The sequence below is a fragment of the Xenopus laevis genome, chromosome 2L (assembly GCF_017654675.1).
Source record: "Xenopus laevis strain J_2021 chromosome 2L, Xenopus_laevis_v10.1, whole genome shotgun sequence".
In the NCBI taxonomy this organism is placed as follows: domain Eukaryota; kingdom Metazoa; phylum Chordata; class Amphibia; order Anura; family Pipidae; genus Xenopus; species Xenopus laevis.
Window position 1 is genome coordinate 185,226,763 of NC_054373.1, and position 23,848 is coordinate 185,250,610.

General features: G+C 41.0%; 1 protein-coding gene across 1 annotated transcript in view; it reads left to right on the forward strand.

Annotated features, from left to right (window-relative positions):
* wnt11.L (Wnt family member 11 L homeolog) overlaps positions 1-23,848 on the forward strand; it is a 48,401-nt gene that overhangs the window by 15,933 nt on the left and 8,620 nt on the right. Inside the window, exons 3-5 of the mRNA XM_018247883.2 lie at positions 13,484-13,719; positions 18,232-18,509; positions 18,730-19,022. Of these exons, the coding sequence (XP_018103372.1) occupies positions 13,484-13,719; positions 18,232-18,509; positions 18,730-19,022 (807 nt within the window). The remainder of the gene's footprint in view (positions 1-13,483; positions 13,720-18,231; positions 18,510-18,729; positions 19,023-23,848) is intronic.

Consider the following 23,848-nt stretch of genomic DNA (forward strand, 5'->3'; position numbering starts at 1 on the left):
ATAAATTCAACAGGTTTTAGCAGCTTTGGGGCATAGTACGTAAATCTAATACATTTGAAGGTTTTTTAGCGAGTTTTTTTTTGTTTTTTAGTGAAACGTCCCTTGAAAAACTAGAATTTTTCAATAAAACGCAAGTCCGCCTTTAATAAATAACCCCCTTAATGTTAATATCTTATTAATATGACTGATAAAGTCAAGTATTCTATAGCAGGGGTTCCCAAAACTGGGGGCTAGCCCCCTAGGGCTAGTTTTTGGGAGAGATTTGGGAAGAATGCATAATTAATCTTTTAGATACCCCTGAAAGCCCAACTTGTAGATCAGTTTTAGGGAGAGATTTGAGAAGAATAATGAAATGCCCAAATTAAAGGCTAGTTTTAGGGAGGGATTTGAGAAGAATACTGAAATGCCCAAATTAAAGGCTAGTTTTAGGGAGGGATTTGGGAAGAATGCCGAATTAATCTTCTAGAAACCCCTGAAAGCTCAACATGAACATATGTGAGATTTTAGAAAAATGTGTAATTAATCCCCTAGATACCCCTAAAAATGACTTGATGGTCAGTTTTAGGGTGACTTGGACAGAATGTCTAATTACATTCCTAGATTCCCCTGAAAATGCCCAAATTGAATGTCAGTTTTAGGTTGACTTGGGCAGAATGTCTAATTACATTCCCCAGATAACTCCACCTGAAGGTCATTTACTTTCCTAGATCACCATCATGTATTTTTATATATTACTTAGCACTTTACATTAATATATAATAAACAGGGGTCTTTTTATAACCTGAAAACAAAGGGTTTAAACATAAAAATAGTACCAGAGGCCCTGCTCACAACTTGGAACAATGGGAGGAAAAGTTACTCCAGTCAGGGGTCCAATGGCGGAAAGGGGCCCCAAGAGAAGGTGGGATTTTAGAGTTGCAAGTGTGCTGTGGCTTACAGAAGTGGTACAGGTCACGTGGATTGTGGGTGGGGATTGGCTATAATGGGTATGGCTGGTCATGGGTGCATGGGACATTTTTTTTCATAGAGGGCCATATTGGCAAGGCCATAGCCCAGGTTTCAAGTCACTGCTGGGCTAATAACTTAGTTGCATGAGGTCCCATGATTACTGATGGTGGCCCAACTTGGAACTATGGTACACCGATGTTTTCCAATATCTGTTACGTTGCTAGTGGGGCCCTTTAAGGGAGGCTTGAAGTGAAAAGGAGGGGTTCAGACATAGGTGTCTGTCATTTTCTTGGCAGGGGAGCAGTAGTAGGAAGGAAAGGGGTTGCTAGTAGGTACAAGCAGACCAAGTGGCACCAACAAAACATGAAGGGGACAAGGAAGGGGGACAAGGAAAATAACTAATACTTCATACAAATAGTGGGGTTCTGGAAAAGTTTCCCCTGCCCCCCCAAGACAGCCCTGCTATGTAAAGGGCTCCATCTTCACCCTATTGGCTGTTTATATAAGGGTCCTTTACACCTCCATGAATTTCCTGAATTCCTCTCTCACCCTCTTTTTGTTAAAAAAAATTGCCTTTTTGTCTGTCCCTAAAGATGTTATTTGTGGGATTCCCTTTCAGTCTCAATAGATACAAAAGAAAAGGCTGCGCTTTCAGAGGAATTCAGCTATGAAGGAGAATGAAAAGGGACGATACGGGCGATGAATTTCGCACAAAGCGACGTAGCCAAAGCATTGTGTCTAATTCTTACCTACAAATGTTGGGTTTTTGAAAACATAGCAGGCGTACAATTGAGCGCCACTCATGCGAGTAATTATTGGAACATATCTCGGGAAAGAAATGTTTTTTTTAATTCTCTTTCTCTTTTTTACAAATAATTTCCCTTTGCTTGTTAAACATGTTGCCATTATTGCGGCTATCACTACATTCTCTTTCTGCTAATGGCATTTGCTAAATTTGACGTGTGCATAAGGGCCACCTTTGTCTTGTTCCCTCCCATCTGATAAAAGCTGCTCTCTAATAGTATTTGCATGGTCATGAGATTTAATTCACACTTAATGCTCAGTTGAAATAGCAGCAATTCATCACAGTGAAAAAGCTAATAGCAAATTGCTGTTAATATTGAGGTTATACTTGTTTATAAAGCATAATATTTTTTATTTGTATTTATGACCAGTCTCCAGTGTATTGTTAATTAGACTGATTGCTGAGTACTCACTGAATATTCTTTCTCTGCCTATTCATTGTGTTTGAGAGAAGATGCCATACTGCTTGTCTCAGCTCAGGCTTTCAGCAAACTATTATGGGTTGTACTCGTGGTCGGATGAGCCCCAGTCAGGTCTGGACTATGAATTAAAATAGACTAGGGTTGGACTGGGCCAACACAACACTCGGAAAAACCCAGTGGACCCCAGCCCAGACCTGATCCCTGCTTGCCCTCTGCCGTCGATCCCTGTTGCTGTCCCTCCCCCAATCATGGTACAATTAAGTGTAAGATGCACAGGGGCAGGGATTGGCAATGTCACCCTCTGCAGGCAGTGGGGGCCTCAGAGGGGGTGTTGGGGCCCCTGGGTTAGCAACCCCAGTGGGCCTCACACACGAATTTCTGCGTTTCACCGGCAGCGAATAAATTCGCAAATTTGCAGAAAAATTTGCCTGCGTCAATTCCAAAGCCGGCATCAATTTCGTCGCCGGTGACAACTAAGCGGACACCCATTGACTTCATTGCGCGTCAAATTGTCACCGGCATCAATTTTGACCCCCACGAATTGACGCTGGTGTCAAAAGTTGCATTTCGCTGCAGTTTTTCCGGCGAAGCGAAATGGGACAAATTCGCCCATCACTACAGTTAGTTTGAAACTGAATCCAAACACCGAAATATTTTTTTCCTCATAGGAATAAATATTAAAAATACTGAGCAACTTTCCAAAATAAATTCATTACAAACTGTCAGAGGTTTCAATACTATTTGTAAATGTTACTGAAAGCAGCTTCTGTTTATGTTCCCTGCACTGCTGGTTCTGACTCCTGAAGCAATGTAGCAGATGTCAGAACCAGCAGTACAGAAAGGGACATTAAAATGTTGCTTTCCGTAGAAATTTTCTTTTACTCCCTTAATATAGAAACTTCGACTATTAATTTTGGGATTTACATCCTCGTAAATCGGAATTTCTTATGAGAGTCACATGACATTGTTGCTCATATTGCAATAACAGGGCTGTGTCCTTACCCGACTGGGCGTTTGTACAGGGCTGCCATAAAATTCTTGCCTATCTCCGTACGAAACGCATTATCGACACAACACCTTCCAATCTCAGAGAGTTTATGGCTATTGGTTAGTCACCGACTGGTCAAAGTGCAGTCACAACTGCAATTGTAATGTCACTGGATCATTTTCTGATGATCAATAAATGCAGCTGTATATATATATATATATATATATATATATATATATATATATATATATATATATGTTTGTATATTATAAAGTCCTTATAATGGCCCTTGCTTGGGCGGCACGTGGCCTCAGAACGTAAAGGGGTTGTTCACCTTTAAATTGTAGAGTGCAGTGGTTAGCCCAAGTTGGTCTGGTTCAGGACAACACATGCCCAAGGATTTTGGGCCATGGGCTGGTTGAGGCTGAGCTCTTTCTTCTGCCCATTCCGCCTGCGACCTAAGTATGTGCCCCTTCCACTTCTGCCTGCCCTGTTCCTTCAGTGATGTCAGAGATGGGGGCGGGGCATGGGGAATATAAAGGGAAGCAGAGTGGCGGGTTAGGGTCAGGTTTGGGTCGACAATTTGTTGACCACACATCACTAGTAGTGAGGGATATTCTGAGACAATTTGCAATTGCTTTTCATTTTTTATTATTTGCGGTTTTTGGCTTATTTAGCTTTTAATTCAGCAGCTCTCCAGTTTGAAGTTTCAGCCATCTGGTTGCTAGGGTCCAAATTCCCCTAGCAACCATGCATTGGTTTGAATAAGAGACTGGAATATGAATAGGAGAGGCCTGACTAGAAAGAGGAGTAATAAAAAGTAACAATAACAATACATGTGTAGCCTTACAGAGCAGTTTTGTTTTTTAGATGGGGTAACACTCGAAAGAGTCAGAAAAAAAGGTAAATAATTAAAAAAACTATAAGAAAAAATAAAGGTCAATTAAAAAGAGATTTAGAATTAGCCATTCTATAACAGACTACAGATTAACGTAAAGGTGAACCTCCCCTTTACTAAAACAAACAATGTTTGCATCAAACTCATATTAACCAATCGTGTATTTGCCAGAGAGAAAAATGCTACCTGCTGATTGGCTGCTATGGGTTTATACATCAGTAGCAAAGGTGTATTAACTGACCCCCTCCTCCTTAGGCACTATGTTCAATGCGGTGTTAGAGTTCAGCTGTAGAACTGAACACTAACACTCCACCAATCCCACAATAATCACCCCCCCCAGCTAAAAGGTCTTTAGATTATCTTCCTCTCTTGTCTTCAAAGAGATGAAATATCACGATGTGCAGAAAAGATCATTAGACCCCAATTAAAACGAATAAATATATTGTGTATGAATATATATATATATATATTTAGCATTACTTACTGAGTTTCAGAAAAAGAATCCCCCCTAGCCCCACACCCCACTGCAGTTAAATCGTTGTGGGTGAAACTTAACTCTGACAGGGAGTTCTGAGCTGGTGTGTCTTGTCAGTTCCCAGTATCGACCTGATGAAGGATTGTGCTCAGTGTCAGAGCCGGGGCCTTTGTTCTGTTGTAGCAGCTTTGTCACCTGATACCCACCACCCTGATGTGTGAATTAAAAGGTGAAACCTGACGCGGGGAAGGCAGAGTATTTGCTCCAGAGAAATAACACTCATCACCCCCATTGTAAGCAGCAGTCCTGTCCTGCTTTATGGCAGCTGAGATTCTAGCTATCTGTATAACAGAACATTCTGTCCCAGTGGCTGCACAGATCCTATCTGATCCCCATTGTAAGCAGCAGTCCTGTCCTGCTTTATGGCAGCTGAGATTCTATCTGTATAACAGAACATTCTGTCCCAGTGGCTGCACAGATCCTATCTGATCCCCATTGTAAGCAACAGTCCTGTCCTGCTTTATGGCAGCTGAGATTCTAGCTATCTGTATAACAGAACATTCTGTCCCAGTGGCTGCACAGATCCTATCTGATCCCCATTGGAAGCAGCAGTCCTGTCCTGCTTTATGGCAGCTGAGATTCTAGCTATCTGTATAACAGAACATTCTGTCCCAGTGGCTGCACAGATCCTATCTGATCCCCATTGTAAGCAGCAGTCCTGTCCTGCTTTATGGCAGCTGAGATTCTAGCTATCTGTATAACAGAACATTCTGTCCCAGTGGCTGCACAGATCCTATCTGATCCCCATTGTAAGCAGCAGTCCTGTCCTGCTTTATGGCAGCTGAGATTCTAGCTATCTGTATAACAGAACATTCTGTCCCAGTGGCTGCACAGATCCTATCTGATCCCCATTGGAAGCAGCAGTCCTGTCCTGCTTTATGGCCAAGATATTATAGTTTGGTTTCCATCTTCAACATTCCATTGAGCGCAAGTCCCTGTTTGAAAAGATAAGGAATCAAACGTTCCCCTGTCCTGTGGGAAAGACAATTGGGGCACTATACTGAGGCCCATGTAGAGACTTATTCACCAGTTCATCCCTCTCTACTACAGATTTTTGTATTATACAATATAAAAAAAGGGATAAAGCTGTTGCGATTTAGGGTTCAGGTTAAGCATTTTCCGTAAGCGTTTCATGGTTTCCGCAGGATTCCGGATAGAGGAAAATAAAGATGTGACGGGCGTTTTTTCTACCCACGTAGCTGCTGAAGTAAAGTCTTTATTCAGTTCTCTTGTCTGAACAGACTATTAGTTACACAGAACTATAAACCCAGTGAGAATGAGGAATGAATGGATATTGGGAAGTTGTATCAGGAGTCAGAAGCAGCAGTGCAGAGAAAGGGACAGACACAATGACAGTTACACAGAACTCTAAACCCAGTGAGAATGAGGAATGAATGGATATTGGGAAGTTGTATCAGGAGTCAGATGCAGCAGTGCAGAGAAAGGGACAGACACAATGACAGTTACACAGAACTATAAACCCAGTGAGAATGAGGAATGAATGGATATTGGGAAGTTGTATCTGGAGTCAGAAGCAGCAGTGCAGAGAAAGGGACAGACACAATGACAGTTACACAGAACTATAAACCCAGTGAGAATGAGGAATGAATGGATATTGGGAAGTTGTATCAGGAGTCAGAAGCAGCAGTGCAGAGAAGAGAAAGGGACAGACACAATGACAGTTACACAGAACTATAAACCCAGTGAGAATGAGGAATGAATGGATATTGGGAAGTTGTATCAGGAGTCAGAAGCAGCAGTGCAGAGAAGAGAAAGGGACAGACACAATGACAGTTACACAGAACTATAAACCCAGTGAGAATGAGGAATGAATGGATATTGGGAAGTTGTATCAGGAGTCAGAAGCAGCAGTGCAGAGAAGAGAAAGGGACAGACACAATGACAGTTACACAGAACTATAAACCCAGTGAGAATGAGGAATGAATGGATATTGGGAAGTTGTATCAGGAGTCAGAAGCAGCAGTGCAGAGAAGAGAAAGGGACAGACACAATGACAGTTACACAGAACTATAAACCCAGTGAGAATGAGGAATGAATGGATATTACTATGAGGCCTGTCTGTCTCTGTTCTACTTTAAGCGTCAGGGCACAGGAAAAAAGTCCCGGCGTGTGCAATAAATCTGATGCTGTGCCCTCTTTACTGCTCTCCCCGAGTCTGTCGTGTTTACCCGACACTTCTGCCAGTGCCCAAACGGTAACTGGATACGGCCGCGCTTGGGCCAAAACTGGCTGCTAAAATATTTTCCATATTTTCCAAACGTTTGTGCGCGAGGGGAGCACGAGCTCCGAAGAAATAGTTCCATTTGTGCAAAGATATGAAAAGAAAGAGGTGGGGAGACGGTAAAAGAAGAGGGACACTTGGCTTCCATACAGTGTGCCCATTACTGTGCCATTTCTGAATCAATGTTGCCCCCTCTTAAATGGCCACTCTCTCTTCGTCATTATTATTCCTTTATGTTTGGATAATAGAAATGGCCAATGTACATTTATTTTCCTTTTATGGTGATTCCCTAGTTCCTATAAAGGTGGCACTGACTCTGCACATTCTGCCTTGCACAGTAACTTCATTGTTCCTTCCATGTTGGCACAAACTCCCTGTTGTCGTCCTCCTCTAGTTTTATGGTCCCATTACTAAAGGAAGTTAGAGGTCCTGGCCAAGTGTATCATTGGAAATGACATAAACCAATCATGGATGAGCATGAAAAAGAAGAAACAGCCCCAACCATTGCCAAAACGTTGCCAGCAACTAAAAAACCTTTTAAAGGACCCTTGCTATATACTGAAATGGTTTTCTGATACAGGGTCTTAAAGATGTCTAGGGACAAAAATAACTATGGGAAGACGGGAAGAAAGAAAAAGCAAGGGATGGTCCCCAAAACTGTATGAGGGGAATTCACAAAAGTGTCGGGAACGAAAAAATGTCTTTAAAATGTCGTAGAAAGTGTCGTAGCAACAGCCGACAAATTCACAGAGCATTTCTCCGCCAATTTTCCGACATGTACGACACTTTTGAATTAGTGTCGTTAAAAGTGGGCGTGGTTTTTTCAGCGCCACTTTTCCCGACATTTTTATGAATTACTCGTAAACTCATTTTTTTTACCGACAATTTTTCAGACACTTTAGGCTCTCCAAAACGAAAATGTCGGTCAAATTGTCTTTTGAAAAGTCTTGGTAAATGTCGTTTGTACGATGAAAAGATATACGACATTTTAGAAAATTGTCGGACTTACGAGACATTCAGAGATGGTAACATCTGCCTTTGTGAATTTGCCGTTCGTACGACATTTTACAAATTTGTCGACCGCCACTTCTGCGTTACTTATTTTACCGACACTTTTGTGAATTCCCCCCATGTGTTATAATGTTCCATCCATTAAGAGGCCTTAAAGGGGTGGTTCAATTTTAATTTAACCGTTAGTATGCTACAGAATGGCTAATTCTAAGCAACTTTTCAATTGGTCTTCATCATTTATAATTTATAGTTTTTGAATTATTTGCCTTTTTCTTTTGACTCTTTCCAGCTTTCAAATGGGGGGTCACTGACCCCATCTAAAAAAAACAAATGCTCTGTAAGGCTACAAATGTATTATTATTGCTACTTTTTATTTCTCATCTTTCTATTCAGTCCCTCTCCTATTCATATTCCAGTCTCTTATTCAAATCAATGCCTGGTTGCTAGGGGAATGTGGACCCTAGGAACAAGATGGCTGGAATTGCAAACTGGAGAGCTGCTGAATAAAAAGCGAAACATGTTATTTATATAGCGCCAACATTTTGCGTAGCACTGTAAAGAAATGTGATTATACAACTAAATCACATGTATGGTTACATACATCACAATCAATACCAGTACAAAAGGTGAGGAAGGCCCTATGCAGAAAGAGCTTACACTCTAAAGGGAAGGGAGTAATACACAAGGTGTGGGAGTGGGCAAGATCGAATTAAGTGGGTGAGAAATGTGGTACTGTATGTGGTGTTGCGTTTGGTAGTTAAGCAGAGTGAGGGGAGGCTTCTCGAAAGAAGTGCGTTTTCAGAGATTTCTTGAAAGCAGAAAGGTTTGGAGAAAGTCGGACAGACCGTGGGAGAGAGTTCCAGAGGAGGGGTGCAGCCCTTGCAAAGTCTTGAATGTGAGCATGTGAGGAGGTAATGAGAGAAGAGTTGAGTAGCAGGTCAGTAGAGGAGCGTAGTAAGCGAGTGGGTAAGTATATAGAGATGAGTTCAGAGATGTACATAGAGATGACAGCAGCCTTTCCAGATTGGAAAAGTTGCAAGTTGGCAAGTTGGAAGAGTGAGTATATGGAAGGTTTAGTTGGGTGAGATGGTGCCAGTAGGCAAAGATGGTGGCAACATGGTGAGATTCACAGTGGAGCAAAATGCTGAGAGTGGGAAATGATGGTGACAATGACAAAATTAGGGCATAGTGGTGACAGCAGAGAGAGATGGAGAAAGTAGAGCAAGATTGTGAGAATCCTACTCTGCTTCTCTTGTGTGGGTCTAAGTCTCCTGACCACATGGGATTGTGCCACTTCCAACCCCCCCGCCTGGTGCTATATTTACTAAAAGTATTACAGGTATGAGACCTGTTATTCAGAATGTTTGGGACCTGGGGTCTTCCAGATAACAGATCTTTCTGTAATTAGAATCTTTATACCTTAGGTCCACTAGAAAATCATATCATATAAATATTAAATAAACCCAATAGGCTGGTTTTGCCTCCAATAAGGATTAATTATATCTTAGTTGGGATCAAGTACAAGTTACTGATTTATTATTACACAGAAAAAGGAAATCATTTTTCAAAATTTTGATCATTTGGATAACATGGCGTCAATGGGAGACGGCCATTCCATAATTCAGAACTTTCTGGATAACGGGATTCCGGATAACAAATCCCACACCTGTACAGCTATAGGATCCATTATCCGGAAACCCAACCCATCCATCATCCAGAAGTGTTTCTCCCTTAGACTCAGTTTTAATGAAATAATTTGCATAAAAAAAAAAATAACCTATTTCCTTCTTCTCTGTAATAATAAAACATTTTGTTATTTTAATTCTTTGTTTAAATATTGGCTGGCTTAATTTTAAAATTCAATAACATATCATTTTAAAAACCAATAATAATAATAATAATAATAAAACAGTAGTTGTACTTGATCCCAACTAAGATATAATTGATCCTTATTGGAAGCAAAACCAGCCTATTGGCTTTATTTAATGTTTTAATGTATTTTTAGTAGACTTAAGGTATGAAGAGCCAAATTACTAAAAGACCCCTTATCTGGAAACCCCCAGCTCCCGAGCATTCTGGATAACAGGTCCCATACCTGTACTAGCCAAGGGAAAAATGGAGGGATTGATTTTAGTGGGGTGCTATGATTTTGGCAACCCCTAATGAGCCAGTATTTTCCTTGTCCATAAATAAATTATAAGCAGAAAGGGAGTGATGAGCTCAGTGAGTCTTTCCCACTAGGACACTCTTAGGAACCAACACAAACCTTCCGGGGTTAATATATAGGGGCCCCTGGTTACTAGAAAAATCGGAGATATCTGAGGCTCAAAAATTCTCTCTTTTTTTCGTTTACACACTGATTATTGCTTCTCTAATTTCCCTCTAATTAAAATGTTTTTGTCCCAATACAGTAGACAGAAATGTCTCATTATAGTCAATGAGTCCCTTATAGTTAATGAGGAACAGCCTGTCTACTAATCCCAGTAGGGAAATTACTCTCCTCACTCATAATATACAACATTCCTTCATTCATTTCTTTGCAGGAAAGTTTCTGCCAATAATAACACTCACATAAATTGTACCCATTGTGTAACCTTCTTATTTATTGATTTTTCTAATCGTAAACCTCCTCCTTTGTGACTGTGAGGAGGAAGATTAACTGCTGCACTTATTATAGAACATCTCCAGGGTGTAATATTTGCTCTGAATCTTTTTGAATCAGTTATATAGGTCAGGGAACTCTGAGAACACTCGTGTATTAAAGGATAATGTACCCCCTACTGTAAATGATAAGGATATTAGAAGTCACTGAGGGGTTGTTCTGTGACCATATAAAGGCACAAGGCTGCAGGCTGAGTTATACAGGGAACTCTAAGTATCACTCATGTATTATAAGGGATAATGTACCCCCTACTGTAAATGATAAGGATATTAGAAGTCACTGAGGGGTTGTTCTGTGACCATATAAAGGCACAAGGCTGCAGGCTGAGTTATACAGGGAACTCTGAGTATCACTCATGTATTATAAGGGATAATGTACCCCCTACTGTAAATGATAAGGATATTAGAAGTCACTGAGGGGTTGTTCTGTGACCATATAAAGGCACAAGGCTGCAGGCTGAGTTATACAGGGAACTCTGAGTATCACTCATGTATTATAAGGGATAATGTACCCCCTACTGTAAATGATAAGGATATTAGAAGTCACTGAGGGGTTGTTCTGTGACCATTTAAAGGCACAAGGCTGCAGGCTGAGTTATACAGGGAACTCTGAGTATCACTCATGTATTATAAGGGATAATGTACCCCCTACTGTAAATGATAAGGATATCAGAAGTCACTGAGGGGTTGTTCTGTGACCATATAAAGACACAAGGCTGCAGGCTGAGTTATACAGGGAACTCTGAGTATCACTCATGTATTATAAGGGATAATGTACCCCCTACTGTAAATGATAAGGATATTAGAAGTCACTGAGGGGTTGTTCTGTGACCATATAAAGGCACAAGGCTGCAGGCTGAGTTATACAGGGAACTCTGAGTATCACTCATGTATTATAAGGGATAATGTACCCCCTACTGTAAATGATAAGGATATTAGAAGTCACTGAGGGGTTGTTCTGTGACCATATAAAGGCACAAGGCTGCAGGCTGAGTTATACAGGGAACTCTGAGTATCACTCATGTATTATAAGGGATAATGTACCCCCTACTGTAAATGATAAGGATATTAGAAGTCACTGAGGGGTTGTTCTGTGACCATATAAAGACACAAGGCTGCAGGCTGAGTTATACAGGGAACTCTGAGTATCACTCATGTATTATAAGGGATAATGTACCCCCTACTGTAAATGATAAGGGATAATGTATTCCTTGCTATTAAGAAGAGATCACACAGAATAACTTAATAATTGTTATTGTTACATTTTTATTTTGTTATGTGTATAAGGACTTTGGAAAATCACATTCTTTCGCTTCCTCATTAGCTCCAAATGAATTCCATTTTTTTTTTCTGGTGATTAATTACATGACGATTATGTGTAATTAGAATTAGTGCCCTATGGGAATTATCAGTTTTCCTTACTGAGATACATTTTTTCGTTGCGTTAGGCGAAATTTCAAAGCAAATATTCAACAAACTCCTCCAAAGTGGCGACTGGTATATGTCAGCTCTTAAGCAAAAGTCACTGACAAACCCAAGAACATTTGTTCAAAGCATTGAGAAAATACTTCTAGTAAGCGGGGAAACTGTGTAAATATAAAATATTGTTAAAGGTCTAGGAAAGTAAAAGGGAAATAGCAGTATTTGTTTATTTTTTTTTCTGTTTTAAAGTCTAGAACTATCCTGCCTTTCAGAGGACATTCTTGGGGGGACACGTCAGGACTGATTTAATTAGAGTTAAAATTATCGACTCGATTTTCTGTTAATTTTGCAAAAATAGTCTCACCATATTCACTGTGGAAGCGCTGGGAAAAAAAATTGTAGTTGCCATATTTTGTAATCACATTTTTCAGATTCTGAGTAAAATGTGATTATTTTAATTTCAAAACGTCAAAAAGATTTTTTCATTAAAAAGTTTTTTTTTTAATCCACATTCCATAATTTGTATACCACTTTAGGGGAGGGGAATATTTTAGGTGATAAAACAAATATTGAGAATAAAGAAGAAAATGCATTAGTAAATCCTGCAAAAAATAGTAATTCCCCCTCCCCCCAAATGAAAATTTTCTTAGAGTTAAAATTTTGGTATAGGATCCATTATCTGGAAACCAGTTATAATGTATCAAATAATCCACTTTTTTTATGAATAATTTCCTTTTTCTGTGTAATAATAAAACAGTAGCTTGTACTTGATCCCAACTAAGATATAATTAATCCTTATTGGAAGCAAAACCAGCCTATTGGGTTAATTTAATGTTTACATGATTTTCTAGTAGACATAAGGTATGAAGATCCAAATTACAAAAGGAAAGATCCTTTATCCAGAAAGCCACAGGTCACGAGCATTCTGGATAACAGGTCCCATACCTGTATTGGAACTGTTCAAATGTAATTGCGTTGTGATAGATAGGGAAAACATTCCTAATACAGGTATGGAATCCATTTTCCGGAAACCCGTTATCCAGAAAACTCAGAAGTATGGGAGACTCCATTTTATCCAAATAATTCATATTTTGAAAAACAATTTCCTTTTTCTCTGTAATAATAAAACAGTCGCTTGTACTTGATCCCAACTAAGATATAATTAATCCTTATTGGAAGCAAAACCAGCCTATTGGGTTTATTTAATGTTTAAATTATTTTTTACATCAATTTATTGTATTGTAATCTAAATTGCAGAAAGACCCCGATCCTGAGCATTCTGTATAACAGGTTCCATATCGGTCGCTACAAAGTGCATTTGCTCTCATCTATGTGGAATCAATGACATTGTTAGTAAATAGGTGCTTTAGTAAAGTGTTCCTGAGGTTCTCCTGGCTGAAGGATGAGGCACAGTAGACCAATTATCCTATCTCTTTATCTCCCCTTTAATTCAGTTTGGGTTCCCCTCCCCAGCAGTAGGTGTTTGTATGGAGGATGAAATATCCATGACGTGTCTGACACGCTTCTTTCTATTCCCTGTTTCTCCACGCAGAGCTTTATCCAAGACCCCCTTATCCCTGGCGTTGAATCAGACCCAGCACTGCAAGCAGCTAGAAGGCCTGGTCTCCTCTCAGATGCAGCTGTGCCGGAGTAATTTAGAGCTTATGCAAACCATCATTCATGCAGCCAAGGAGGTGAAGAAAACCTGCATTAAAGCTTTCACAGACATGCGGTGGAACTGCTCCTCCATCGAGCTGGCACCCACCTTCCACCAGGATTTAGAGAGAGGTAAAACCCAGCAATTACATATTAATCCCTCACCTCTTTCCAAATCTCTTAACATTTTAATGCACTTAATGGTCTCCCCATAAGGTGAAATATTCAGCGCTGAGCAACATGGCTTGTGGAGTGCAGGGCTGGGATTTGGGTTGGAGATGGGAGATCAAAGATATAAGAACAAAGCAGAGATGGATTAAGATCAAAAGGAGTCCCAAATGGAGGGATAAGTCCTGCCCCTGCCTCCTGAGACTCATAGATGTCACATAGTACTGACCAAAAATGTAGGCTCCACACTCCCATGGATAGGCACATCTATTTGGAGCCTAATGCACAATGCAGCTCTGTAGAAGAAGTCAGGGTGTGACTTCACCAGGGCCCCCCAAGCCCAAAGATGGTCCACTGCATATTTTTCAACTGAGCCCTTAGGGCTTTAGGTAGAATATTGCAGCTCTGAAAGAGAAGACCTATTGGGCCTCATTTATCAAACAAAATAGAAGTTACAGTACAAAAAACAGGGGCAGGTAGTAAGAACATGGCTGCTTTGGGCTGCACTTAGTTTTGGATTTCCATAATTCATAATGTGAATCACTGATGGTAAAACCCATGCGTCCCTTCAATTTTCCAAAATCGTTTGAAGTTTCCTCTTGAGGCAACTTCAAGCGATTTTGGGCAATTGAAGTGACACATGGGTTTTTCCACCATCGTTTCATATTATTGCTGTTGGGAAGGCTTTTACAGGAGATTTGTCACCCACAGAAGCAGAGATTTATCGTTTGCGTTTAATCTACTGGTGAGCCATTGCCCTTAAAGTTCACTTCAAGCCTGTCTTACCCCTCCACAGTTGGAGTCCTCATTCTGCTCTATTTCCAATGCTTGATGCAAGGCTCCCACAACATTAAGTACCTTGGCCCTCAAGGCAACTCACTATGAGTTTCATGGACATACGGACATTTGTAGATAATATTAGACCACTGTGCACCAAGCTAAATTCACTTTCAAGGCTTATGAAACAATAAGGTTTTTGGGTAGGGTAAGGGTAGGAAAAGAAGTGAACAAATCCAAATTACTTGGAACTACAGGAAGGAAGGAAGGAAGGAAGGAAGGAAGGAAGGAAAGACGGAAGGAAGGAAGGAAGGAAGGAAGGAAGGAAGGAAGGAAGGAAGGAAGGAAGGAAGGAAGGAAGGATTAAAGGAAGAAAGAAAAAAAAATTAAAGGGTGGAAGACAGAAAGAAAGAATTAAAGTAAGAAAGAATTAATGGAAGGAAGACAGAAAAAAAGAAATAAAGGAATAAAGAAAGAAAGCATTAAAGAAAGAACAACAGAAATATAGAATGAATTAAAGAAAGGCAAAAAGAAAGAATAAAAAGAACGAAAAAAAGAAAAGAAGAGAGAAAGAGAGAAAGAAAGAAAGAAAGAAAGAAAGAAAGAAAGAAAGAAAGAAAGAAAGAAAGAAAGAAAGAAAGAAAGAAAGAAAAGGAAAAATAAAGATTTCTGAATTATGTTTGTAAATGGATGTACTTTTGGAGTGCTGCAATATAAAATATAAAGTAACCAGAAAGAATTAAAGAAAGAAAGAATGAAAGAGAGACAGAAAGAAAAAAAAAGATTAAAAGAAGATGGAGTGAATTTAAGAAAGGAAGACAGAAAGAATGAAATAAAGGAAGAAAGACCAAAAGAATTAAAAGAAGAAAAACAGAGACATAATAAGAATATAAGATAAGACAGAATGAATTAAAGAAAGGCAAAAACAAAGAATAGAAAGAATGAAAAAAAGAAAGAAAGAGAGAAAGAAAGAAAGAAAGAAAAAGAAAGAAAGAAAGAAAGAAAGAAAGAAGTGATTTCTGAATTATGTTTATAAATGGATGTATTTTTGGAGTGCTGCAATATAAAATATAAAGTAACCACCTGCATTGGAAGTCGTCCCTTCTGTAGACCCAGTACATACCTAGAAGGAACACCATAAAACAAAGTGAGCTGTAGTGAGTTTATGAAACATCTGGTTTCATTAGAATGGAGCAGAACGGATTCAGGACAAAACGATTCCAGTTGTGGGCCGAGCTCTTTCTTGTTTTTAGCAGAATGAAATATTCCTGGATATCATATCTGATTTCATTTTTACCAGTCCAAAATGAAGAAATTCTTTCAGAAGGGAGCGGAGCTTATGGGATTTGCCAGAGGTCACAGTGTGTTGGCGCCAAGGTTAGCACCGGCACCTTCCAAATCAACTGAGGCATGACGTTGCTCCACAGCCCTCCATCTGAACTCATGACCCTCTCAATGCCTCTTCCAAGGCATTGTATAGTCATTGCACCTACTGATGGGGCAGTGAGAATAGGGAACATCTAGACACAATACAGATTATATCAATGAAGTGTTTCAAGGGAAGAAACCTTTCTATTTCTGCCTAAGAAGATATCACCCTTCCTCTGTTAGCTGCATTTAGAATGTTCTAGTCCCACTATCTGCTTTAGTTAGAGACTTTAACCCTATTACCCATATTGCCATGTTCTAGTGAGTTCTTTCTTCCTTTCAATTGCCTTCTACTGTTTGGATTACAGGTTCACTCCAAGATTTGTGGGCCAGTTCCATATTTCAGGTATATAGACTAACTGCTCCCTGCCATAATGGATTAATTTATTCATGAGATATATTATCATGAGTTGATATTATCCACCCAGGTGGTCCATTTGAGCAAATCTGAAGAGGGAATAGGTCTTCACCATGTCTCAATTATCCAGTGATGGCCCATTGATGAAGAGACATCAACAAAGAAGTCTTTCACTTTGGAAAGAGTAATAAGTTTCTAGATTGACCCACTAATTGTTATATATGCTCAACATGACTAAGATCTGTCACACTGCTAGTGACAACATCTGGACCTTTATAGATTCAACTTACTGTTATATTGCCCTCAGTGTCCTCCTCCATTCTTGTGGCGCTGCCATCATGGGATCAGGTAGAAGCTTAAAAACAAGGTACAGATTGTCAAGACTTGACCAAACATCTTAAAACAGAGTTAGATGTGACCTCTTTGAACCCTCCAGAGAACCAGACATTTGGAGGCTGGTAAAATGGAAGGTGAGTCCCACCAAATCATATAGGGTAGAAGAAGTCCATAGCTAAAGCAGTGGGAAGAGCTATTACTACTTGCACATGGTGTATTCTCTCTGTTGGCATAAATACAAAGATGCATTCTGTGCCAGTGCCTTAAATCAATGGGGGGCAGAATTTTTAAATGAAACAAGGAGCTCTACTGAAGCCTACAGAGGAAGGTGTGAGGACGTTGACAGCTTCCTCACACACCTTCCTTTGTTTGCTACTTATTTGTCCTATTTAGTTTTTTAACTCTGAGTTAAATCTATCCATCCATAAAGCTTAGTTACTAATAGTAGTGTGTGTGTGTGTGGGAGGGGGATGTGTAGTTTCACTGATTTATAGTAACAGGTGCAAAGAAAAACTGGATCATGTACAAAGTGACTGCCATTGACTTGATCCAGCAGTAATTTTACAGCCTTGTAAAGCAAGATTTTTGTTTGGATTTGGAGAGAGTCTTACGGGCAGTGAATGGCTGAATGCCATACGTCCAGTTTAACTGAGGGAGCTTTGAAAAAAATTGGCCAGCAATGTGATAGAGACCTTAGATTGTAAGCTCCACTGGTGAACTTCCCCTTTAAGGAGAACAAGATCTGTCATTATCAGAGCCAAATGTGAGAGTGTTCAGAACAGCAGTGCAACATATGTTCCAGGTGGATATGCTACAGGCCTCTGAAGTCTTGCCAGTCAAATACCCTTGTAGTGTGGGGTCATGAATCTTCTGCAAGAGGCTGTGCTGTACAGACCAGAAATTCTGCCAATGTCTCAACGGCATCTACTATACTGTCAACAAGCACAAACATATCAGCTCCATTTTCAAAGAAGTAGAGACATAGTTTACAAAACACTTTATCTTCTGGGCTCTATCTCTCCTCCAACTAACAAACTACGACTACAGTTGCTCATAATAGTCTCTGGGAAGGGAGTGTGACTGTGGGATAGCAGGTATAGTAGGGAGAGATGGTGTCTATAGTAACAGTGGATAATAGTCTCTGGGAAGGGAGTGTGACTGTGGGATAGCAGGTATAGTAGGGAGAGATGGTGTCTATAGTAACAGTGGATAATAGTCTCTGGGAAGGGAGTGTGACTGTGGATAGCAGGTATAGTAGGGAGAGATGGTGCCTATAGTAACAGTGGATAATAGTCTCTGGGAAGGGAGTGTGACTGTGGGATAGCAGGTATAGTAGGGAGAGATGGTGCCTATAGTAACAGTGGATAATAGTCTCTGGGAAGGGAGTGTGACTGTGGGATAGCAGGTATAGTAGGGAGAGATGGTGCCTATAGTAACAGTGGATAATAGTCTCTGGGAAGGGAGTGTGACTGTGGGATAGCAGGTATAGTAGGGGGAGATTGTGCCTATAGTAGGGATAACAGTTATTACTAAGCTCTAGTTAATGCAATAAACAAACCGTTTGCATTGTGTTATAGGTACTCGGGAATCTGCATTTGTGCATGCTCTCTCCGCGGCGGCCATCAGTCACACAATCGCTAGAGCCTGTACTACTGGTGACATCCCAGGGTGCTCGTGTGCTCCAATCCCAGGCGAGTCCCCAGGACCTGGATACCGGTGGGGAGGATGTGCGGACAACCTGAATTATGGAATTCTCATGGGCTCAAAATTCTCAGATGCCCCAATGAAAATGAAGAAGTCGGGATCACAAGCGAATAAGCTCATGCACCTGCATAACAGTGAAGTGGGGAGACAGGTAACTAGTTACAAAATAAGTATTATAGTAGCAGTAGTCCCTCTAGTAATTCACCTCCCATAATCATTGGACTGTAGGTTATATATATTTATAGTTGTGTACGGGTGGTGTAGGATATCTCTCCATAAGTATTATACCTTGGATTCCAACAAGAAAGGAGTTATTGGTAAATCAAGGATTTTAGTGGCAGGTGTAACAGTTGAGTATATTTTTTGCTTAGGTGCTGAAAGCCTCACTGGAGATGAAATGCAAGTGTCACGGTGTCTCTGGATCTTGCTCCATTAAAACCTGTTGGAGGGGGCTGCAGGAGCTCCGGGAGATTGCGCTGGACCTGAAAACCAAGTATCTGTCAGCGACCAAAGTGGTTCACAGGCCCATGGGCACCCGAAAACACCTGGTCCCCAAGGACATTGACATAAGGCCGGTGCAGGAAACAGAACTGATTTATCTTCAGGGATCTCCGGACTATTGCTTGAAGAACGAAAAGATGGGATCCCACGGGACCCACGAGAGGTGAGAGACGTGAGAGACGTGAGCAAAGGCTTTTGTTTTGGAAAGATTTGGGTTTTCATAGGGCTGCTTTAGAAATCACTGCACAGAGCAGAAACTAAAGTTGCTGAATTGTACTTAGTACAGAGGAATACCTATGCTGCCATAGTTTTATGGGATCTCTCTGTACAGACTATGAGCAAACTTAGGGACTGTTCCTGCTGAATTGTGCTTAGTACAGGGAATACCTATGCTGTCATAGTTTTATGGGATCTCTGTACAGACTATGAGCAAACTTAGGGGACTGTTCCTGCTGAATTGTGCTTAGTACAGGGGAATACCTATGCTGTCATAGTTTTATGGGATCTCTCTGTACAGACTATGAGCAAACTTAGGGACTGTTCCTGCTGAATTGTGCTTAGTACAGGGAAAACCTATGCTGCCATAGTTTTATGGGATCTCTCTGTACAGACTATGAGCAAACTTAGGGGACTGTTCCTGCTGAATTGTGCTTAGTACAGGGAATACCTATGCTGCCATAGTTTTATGGGATCTCTCTCTGTACAGACTATGAGCAAACTTAGGGACTGTTCCTGCTGAATTGTGCTTAGTACAGGGAATACCTATGCTGCCATAGTTTTATGGGATCTCTCTGTACAGACTATGAGCAAACTTAGGGACTGTTCCTGCTGAATTGTGCTTAGTTCAGGGAATACCTATGCTGCCATAGTTTTATGGGATCTCTCGTGCTTTTATATGCTCATGGAACTCCTTAGTGATGTCTAATATCCTTATATTTTACAATAGGGGGTACACTAGTGACAATATAATAAATATGGGTATGCTCTATCTATTGTGTTAGGGGGTTGAAGTATTAGTGCTAATGCCACTAGTAATAAATGAAGGTCCCTCATTATAACCCGACATGTAAATCTTTGTAATGGAAAATAAAGAGGACAATGTTAAGTTCCCTAATTCTCTGATTTAAAGCTCCGTGTTCCCGTCACGCTAAGCAATATATTTAACTCCCCTTTTTTCAATAAGTGAGAGGTGATTTCAAATGAATCCACCGAGGACCCGAGACAAGAAGCAGCCCCCTGGATTTATGAGGGTCTGTGAGTGAGGCAGAGATGTGCACTTCTATTCAGCTTTCCCAGTATGGAGAGTCTCTATAAGTTTCCTTTAATAATGTCTCACAGCCCTCCCGACCCTCGTCTTATTCTGCAAAACACATTATCAGTCCAGATAGAGGGAATACTGGGAGTTTTTAGCTTCCACTAAATCCATTACAGAGTCATATCCTGCAAGTGAGAAAGGCATAAAGCCGGGGGTTCTTAAGGGGTTTGTCGGCAGCTGTTGATTCACCCGTGATTGGCTGGAGACCTTGGGGAAGGTGTAATGCACTGCAGCCAATCAGATGCCTGGGACCTGGGTTTATTATTCTAACTGCACCATACTGTACCTGTACAAGACAATTGGTGTCTACTGCATATATCATATATGAGAATTGTTCTCCATTGGATTGGTTGCTGTGGGTAATTGCTGAGAATTGGTTGCTACAAGTCATTGCTGAATATCGGTTGCTATGGGTTGTAACTTAGCAATGGTTGTTACAAGTTGTAAGTGAGGATTGGTTGCTTGGGGTTATGGTTGAGGATAATACGTGTAAAATAGTTTCTCTTCCCTTTGGCTCAACAGTCATTTCTGAACTACATATCTCACCTTTGATGTATAAACGGGCCAACTGGGATCCCAGGAGATCTTCTGGTGGCCTCAAGCTTTAATCAGACCTTTAGGCTGTTCAGCTACAGATTCCCCATAATCATCATGGCAGCTTCCCTTGCTTAGGGGGGAACCTATCCAATCAAACTGAGATGATGGAACCAATGACGCTACATTAGTTCAGTTCTACCCCTGCCATAACAGTTGTTATTATCATTGGTATGACTCAAGAAAAAGTGAGACCTTAACCTCCTTCTGATCCAGAGAGACATTGGGGAGAGGGATGGGAAGCAGTGGTGTAACTAGATGTTACAGGGCCCCATAGCTAATTCAATTTAGGGCCCCAAAAATTTACAAGTTGTCCTATTTTACCAAGATATATTAAAATTGCTCATTAGAATATCATTGGGCCCACTACACTCCTGGGCCCCCCTTCAATCGTAGGGTCTGTTCCCGCTGTACTTAGGCTCCAGATGGGAAGGTAAATGGGGTTGGGAAAAGGAAAGAGAAAATCAGCGTTGGAATGATGGGACACGAGGTGGGTTCCAACTTTCATAGGCCCTGCTAACCCAACAAGGTACAGGACTTTACTCTACTCCACTCTATCCTCTCCTTGCCAAACCCAATAACATCGCTACATTAAAGTGGGAGACTGGTGGGAGATTTGGCTCTGGGAGGATGACCCTTCAGTTGGTATGGAGGGACCTTAGATCACACTTCCATTGGACCCAAGTCTGACGATGGAGAAAAGAAAAAGAGAGGGAACAAAAAAAAGAAAAGTGAGGGAAGGATGAATAAGAGAGAAGGAGAGGTGAGATGGGTTCAGAATAATAAGAGAAATGGAGAAGAAATGAGAAATGGAAAAGAGGAGATGAGATGAGAGAGAGTGAGTGAGGCTAAACATCTAAGGCAGGGGTCCCCAACCTTTTTTACCCGTGAGCCACATTCAAATGTAAAAAGAGTTGGGGAGCAACACAAGCATAAGAAAACCCTTTGGGGTGTCAAATAAGTGCTATAATTGGTTATTTGGTAGCTCCTATGTGGACTGGCAACTTACAGGAAGCTCTACTTGGCACTATACCTAATTTATATTAAAACTTGCTTACAAGCCTGGAATTCAAAAATAAGCACCTCCTTGGAGGACACTGAGAGCAACATTCTAGGGGTTGGAGAGCAACATGTTGCTCATGAGTTACTGGTTGGGGATCACTGATCTAAGGGAATAGCAAAGGAGAGAAATATAATAGATGGACAGACATAAAAAGGGGAATAAAAGCCAGAAAAGGAGGAAGGAAGGAGTAGCACATCCAGATAATCATTCCCCTTTCATTTATGCCGCACTTATTGTATTTAGATACCGGCAGATTCCATATTGGTGCCTAATGGATGAACCCCCGGATTCAACCCCCCCCTTGCGTGAGCAGTAAATCTGCTATGATGTAGCCCTTTGCTGCTTCTCCCTTGATGTGCCCGTATATATATATATATATATATCCTACTGCGAGATGTGAGAGACTTCGCTAATATAAGTCAATGCCCATAAAGAGTTGGTGAAATTTCTCACTTTGTAATCAGGTTTCTGATCCTTTTCTAGAAAACAAAAGTTTTATCATGAAATCCCCAGAATTTCCTGCACTTACAAATAACCAATGGGGGTAACGACAATTAAAGGCAAAACCATGGAATGTCCTCCCTCTAATGTTGCCTTTATACAGCCCTTAATCTGCCCATAGACGCAAAGATCCAATCATACGACTCGAGGATTCGCATGATTTTTTACGACCGTGTGTGGAGAGTCCCGAAATTTTTCGTCCGACAGAAATCAGCCGTTTGGTCGATCAGACAGGGTAAAATATTTCTGTCAGCTGCCGATAATTTCTCTGCGTGTATCGCCGATCATACGATTTTCACTGGGAGACTGTCACCATCTTTGTCGGACATAGTTACCGTACGATTACTGTCAGGGCCAGAACATCGGCTCATCTGTTCTTTTACTACTTTATTTGATCTGAATGGTAAGTGGCAGGTCGGGAGATGGGGAAATCCGATCATTCAAGGATTCGTACGTTCGGATCTTTGCGTCTATGGTCAGCTTTAGTGGGGAGTGATTTTGTGGTTTATTTGCTTTGTCTGCATCTCATCCCCTATATGCTGATATTATCCCTACTGCTACTATAGTGACCATCTCTCCCTTATCCTTACTATACCTGCTATCCCACAGTCACACTCCCTTCCCAGAGACTATTATCCACTGTTACTATAGGCACCATCTCTCCCTACTATACCTGCTATCCCACAGTCACACTCCCTTCCCAGAGACTATTATCCACTGTTACTATAGGCACCATCTCTCCCTAGTATACCTGCTATCCCACAGTCACACTCCCTTCCCAGAGACTATTATCCACTGTTACTATAGGCACCATCTCTCCCTACTATACCTGCTATCCCACAGTCACACTCCCTTCCCAGAGACTATTATCCACTGTTACTATAGGCACCATCTCTCCCTACTATACCTGCTATCCCACAGTCACACTCCCTTCCCAGAGACTATTATCCCACTGTTACTATAGGCACCATCTCTCCCTACTATACCTGCTATCCCACAGTCACACTCCCTTCCCAGAGACTGTTATCCACTGTTACTATAGGCACCATCTCTCCCTACTATACCTGCTATCCCACAGTCACACTCCCTTCCCAGAGACTATTATCCACTGTTACTATAGACACATCTCTCCCTACTATATCTGCTATCCCACAGTCACACTCCCTTCCCAGAGACTATTATCCCACTGTTACTATAGGCACCATCTCTCCCTACTATACCTGCTATCCCACAGTCACACTCCCTTCCCAGAGACTATTATCCACTGTTACTATAGGCACCATCTCTCCCTACTATACCTGCTATCCCACAGTCACACTCCCTTCCCAGAGACTATTATCCACTGTTACTATAGACACCATCTCTCCCTACTATACCTGCTATCCCACAGTCACACTCCCTTCCCAGAGACTATTATCCACTGTTACTATAGACACCATCTCTCCCTACTATACCTGCTATCCCACAGTCACACTCCCTTCCCAGAGACTATTATCCCACTGTTACTATAGGCACC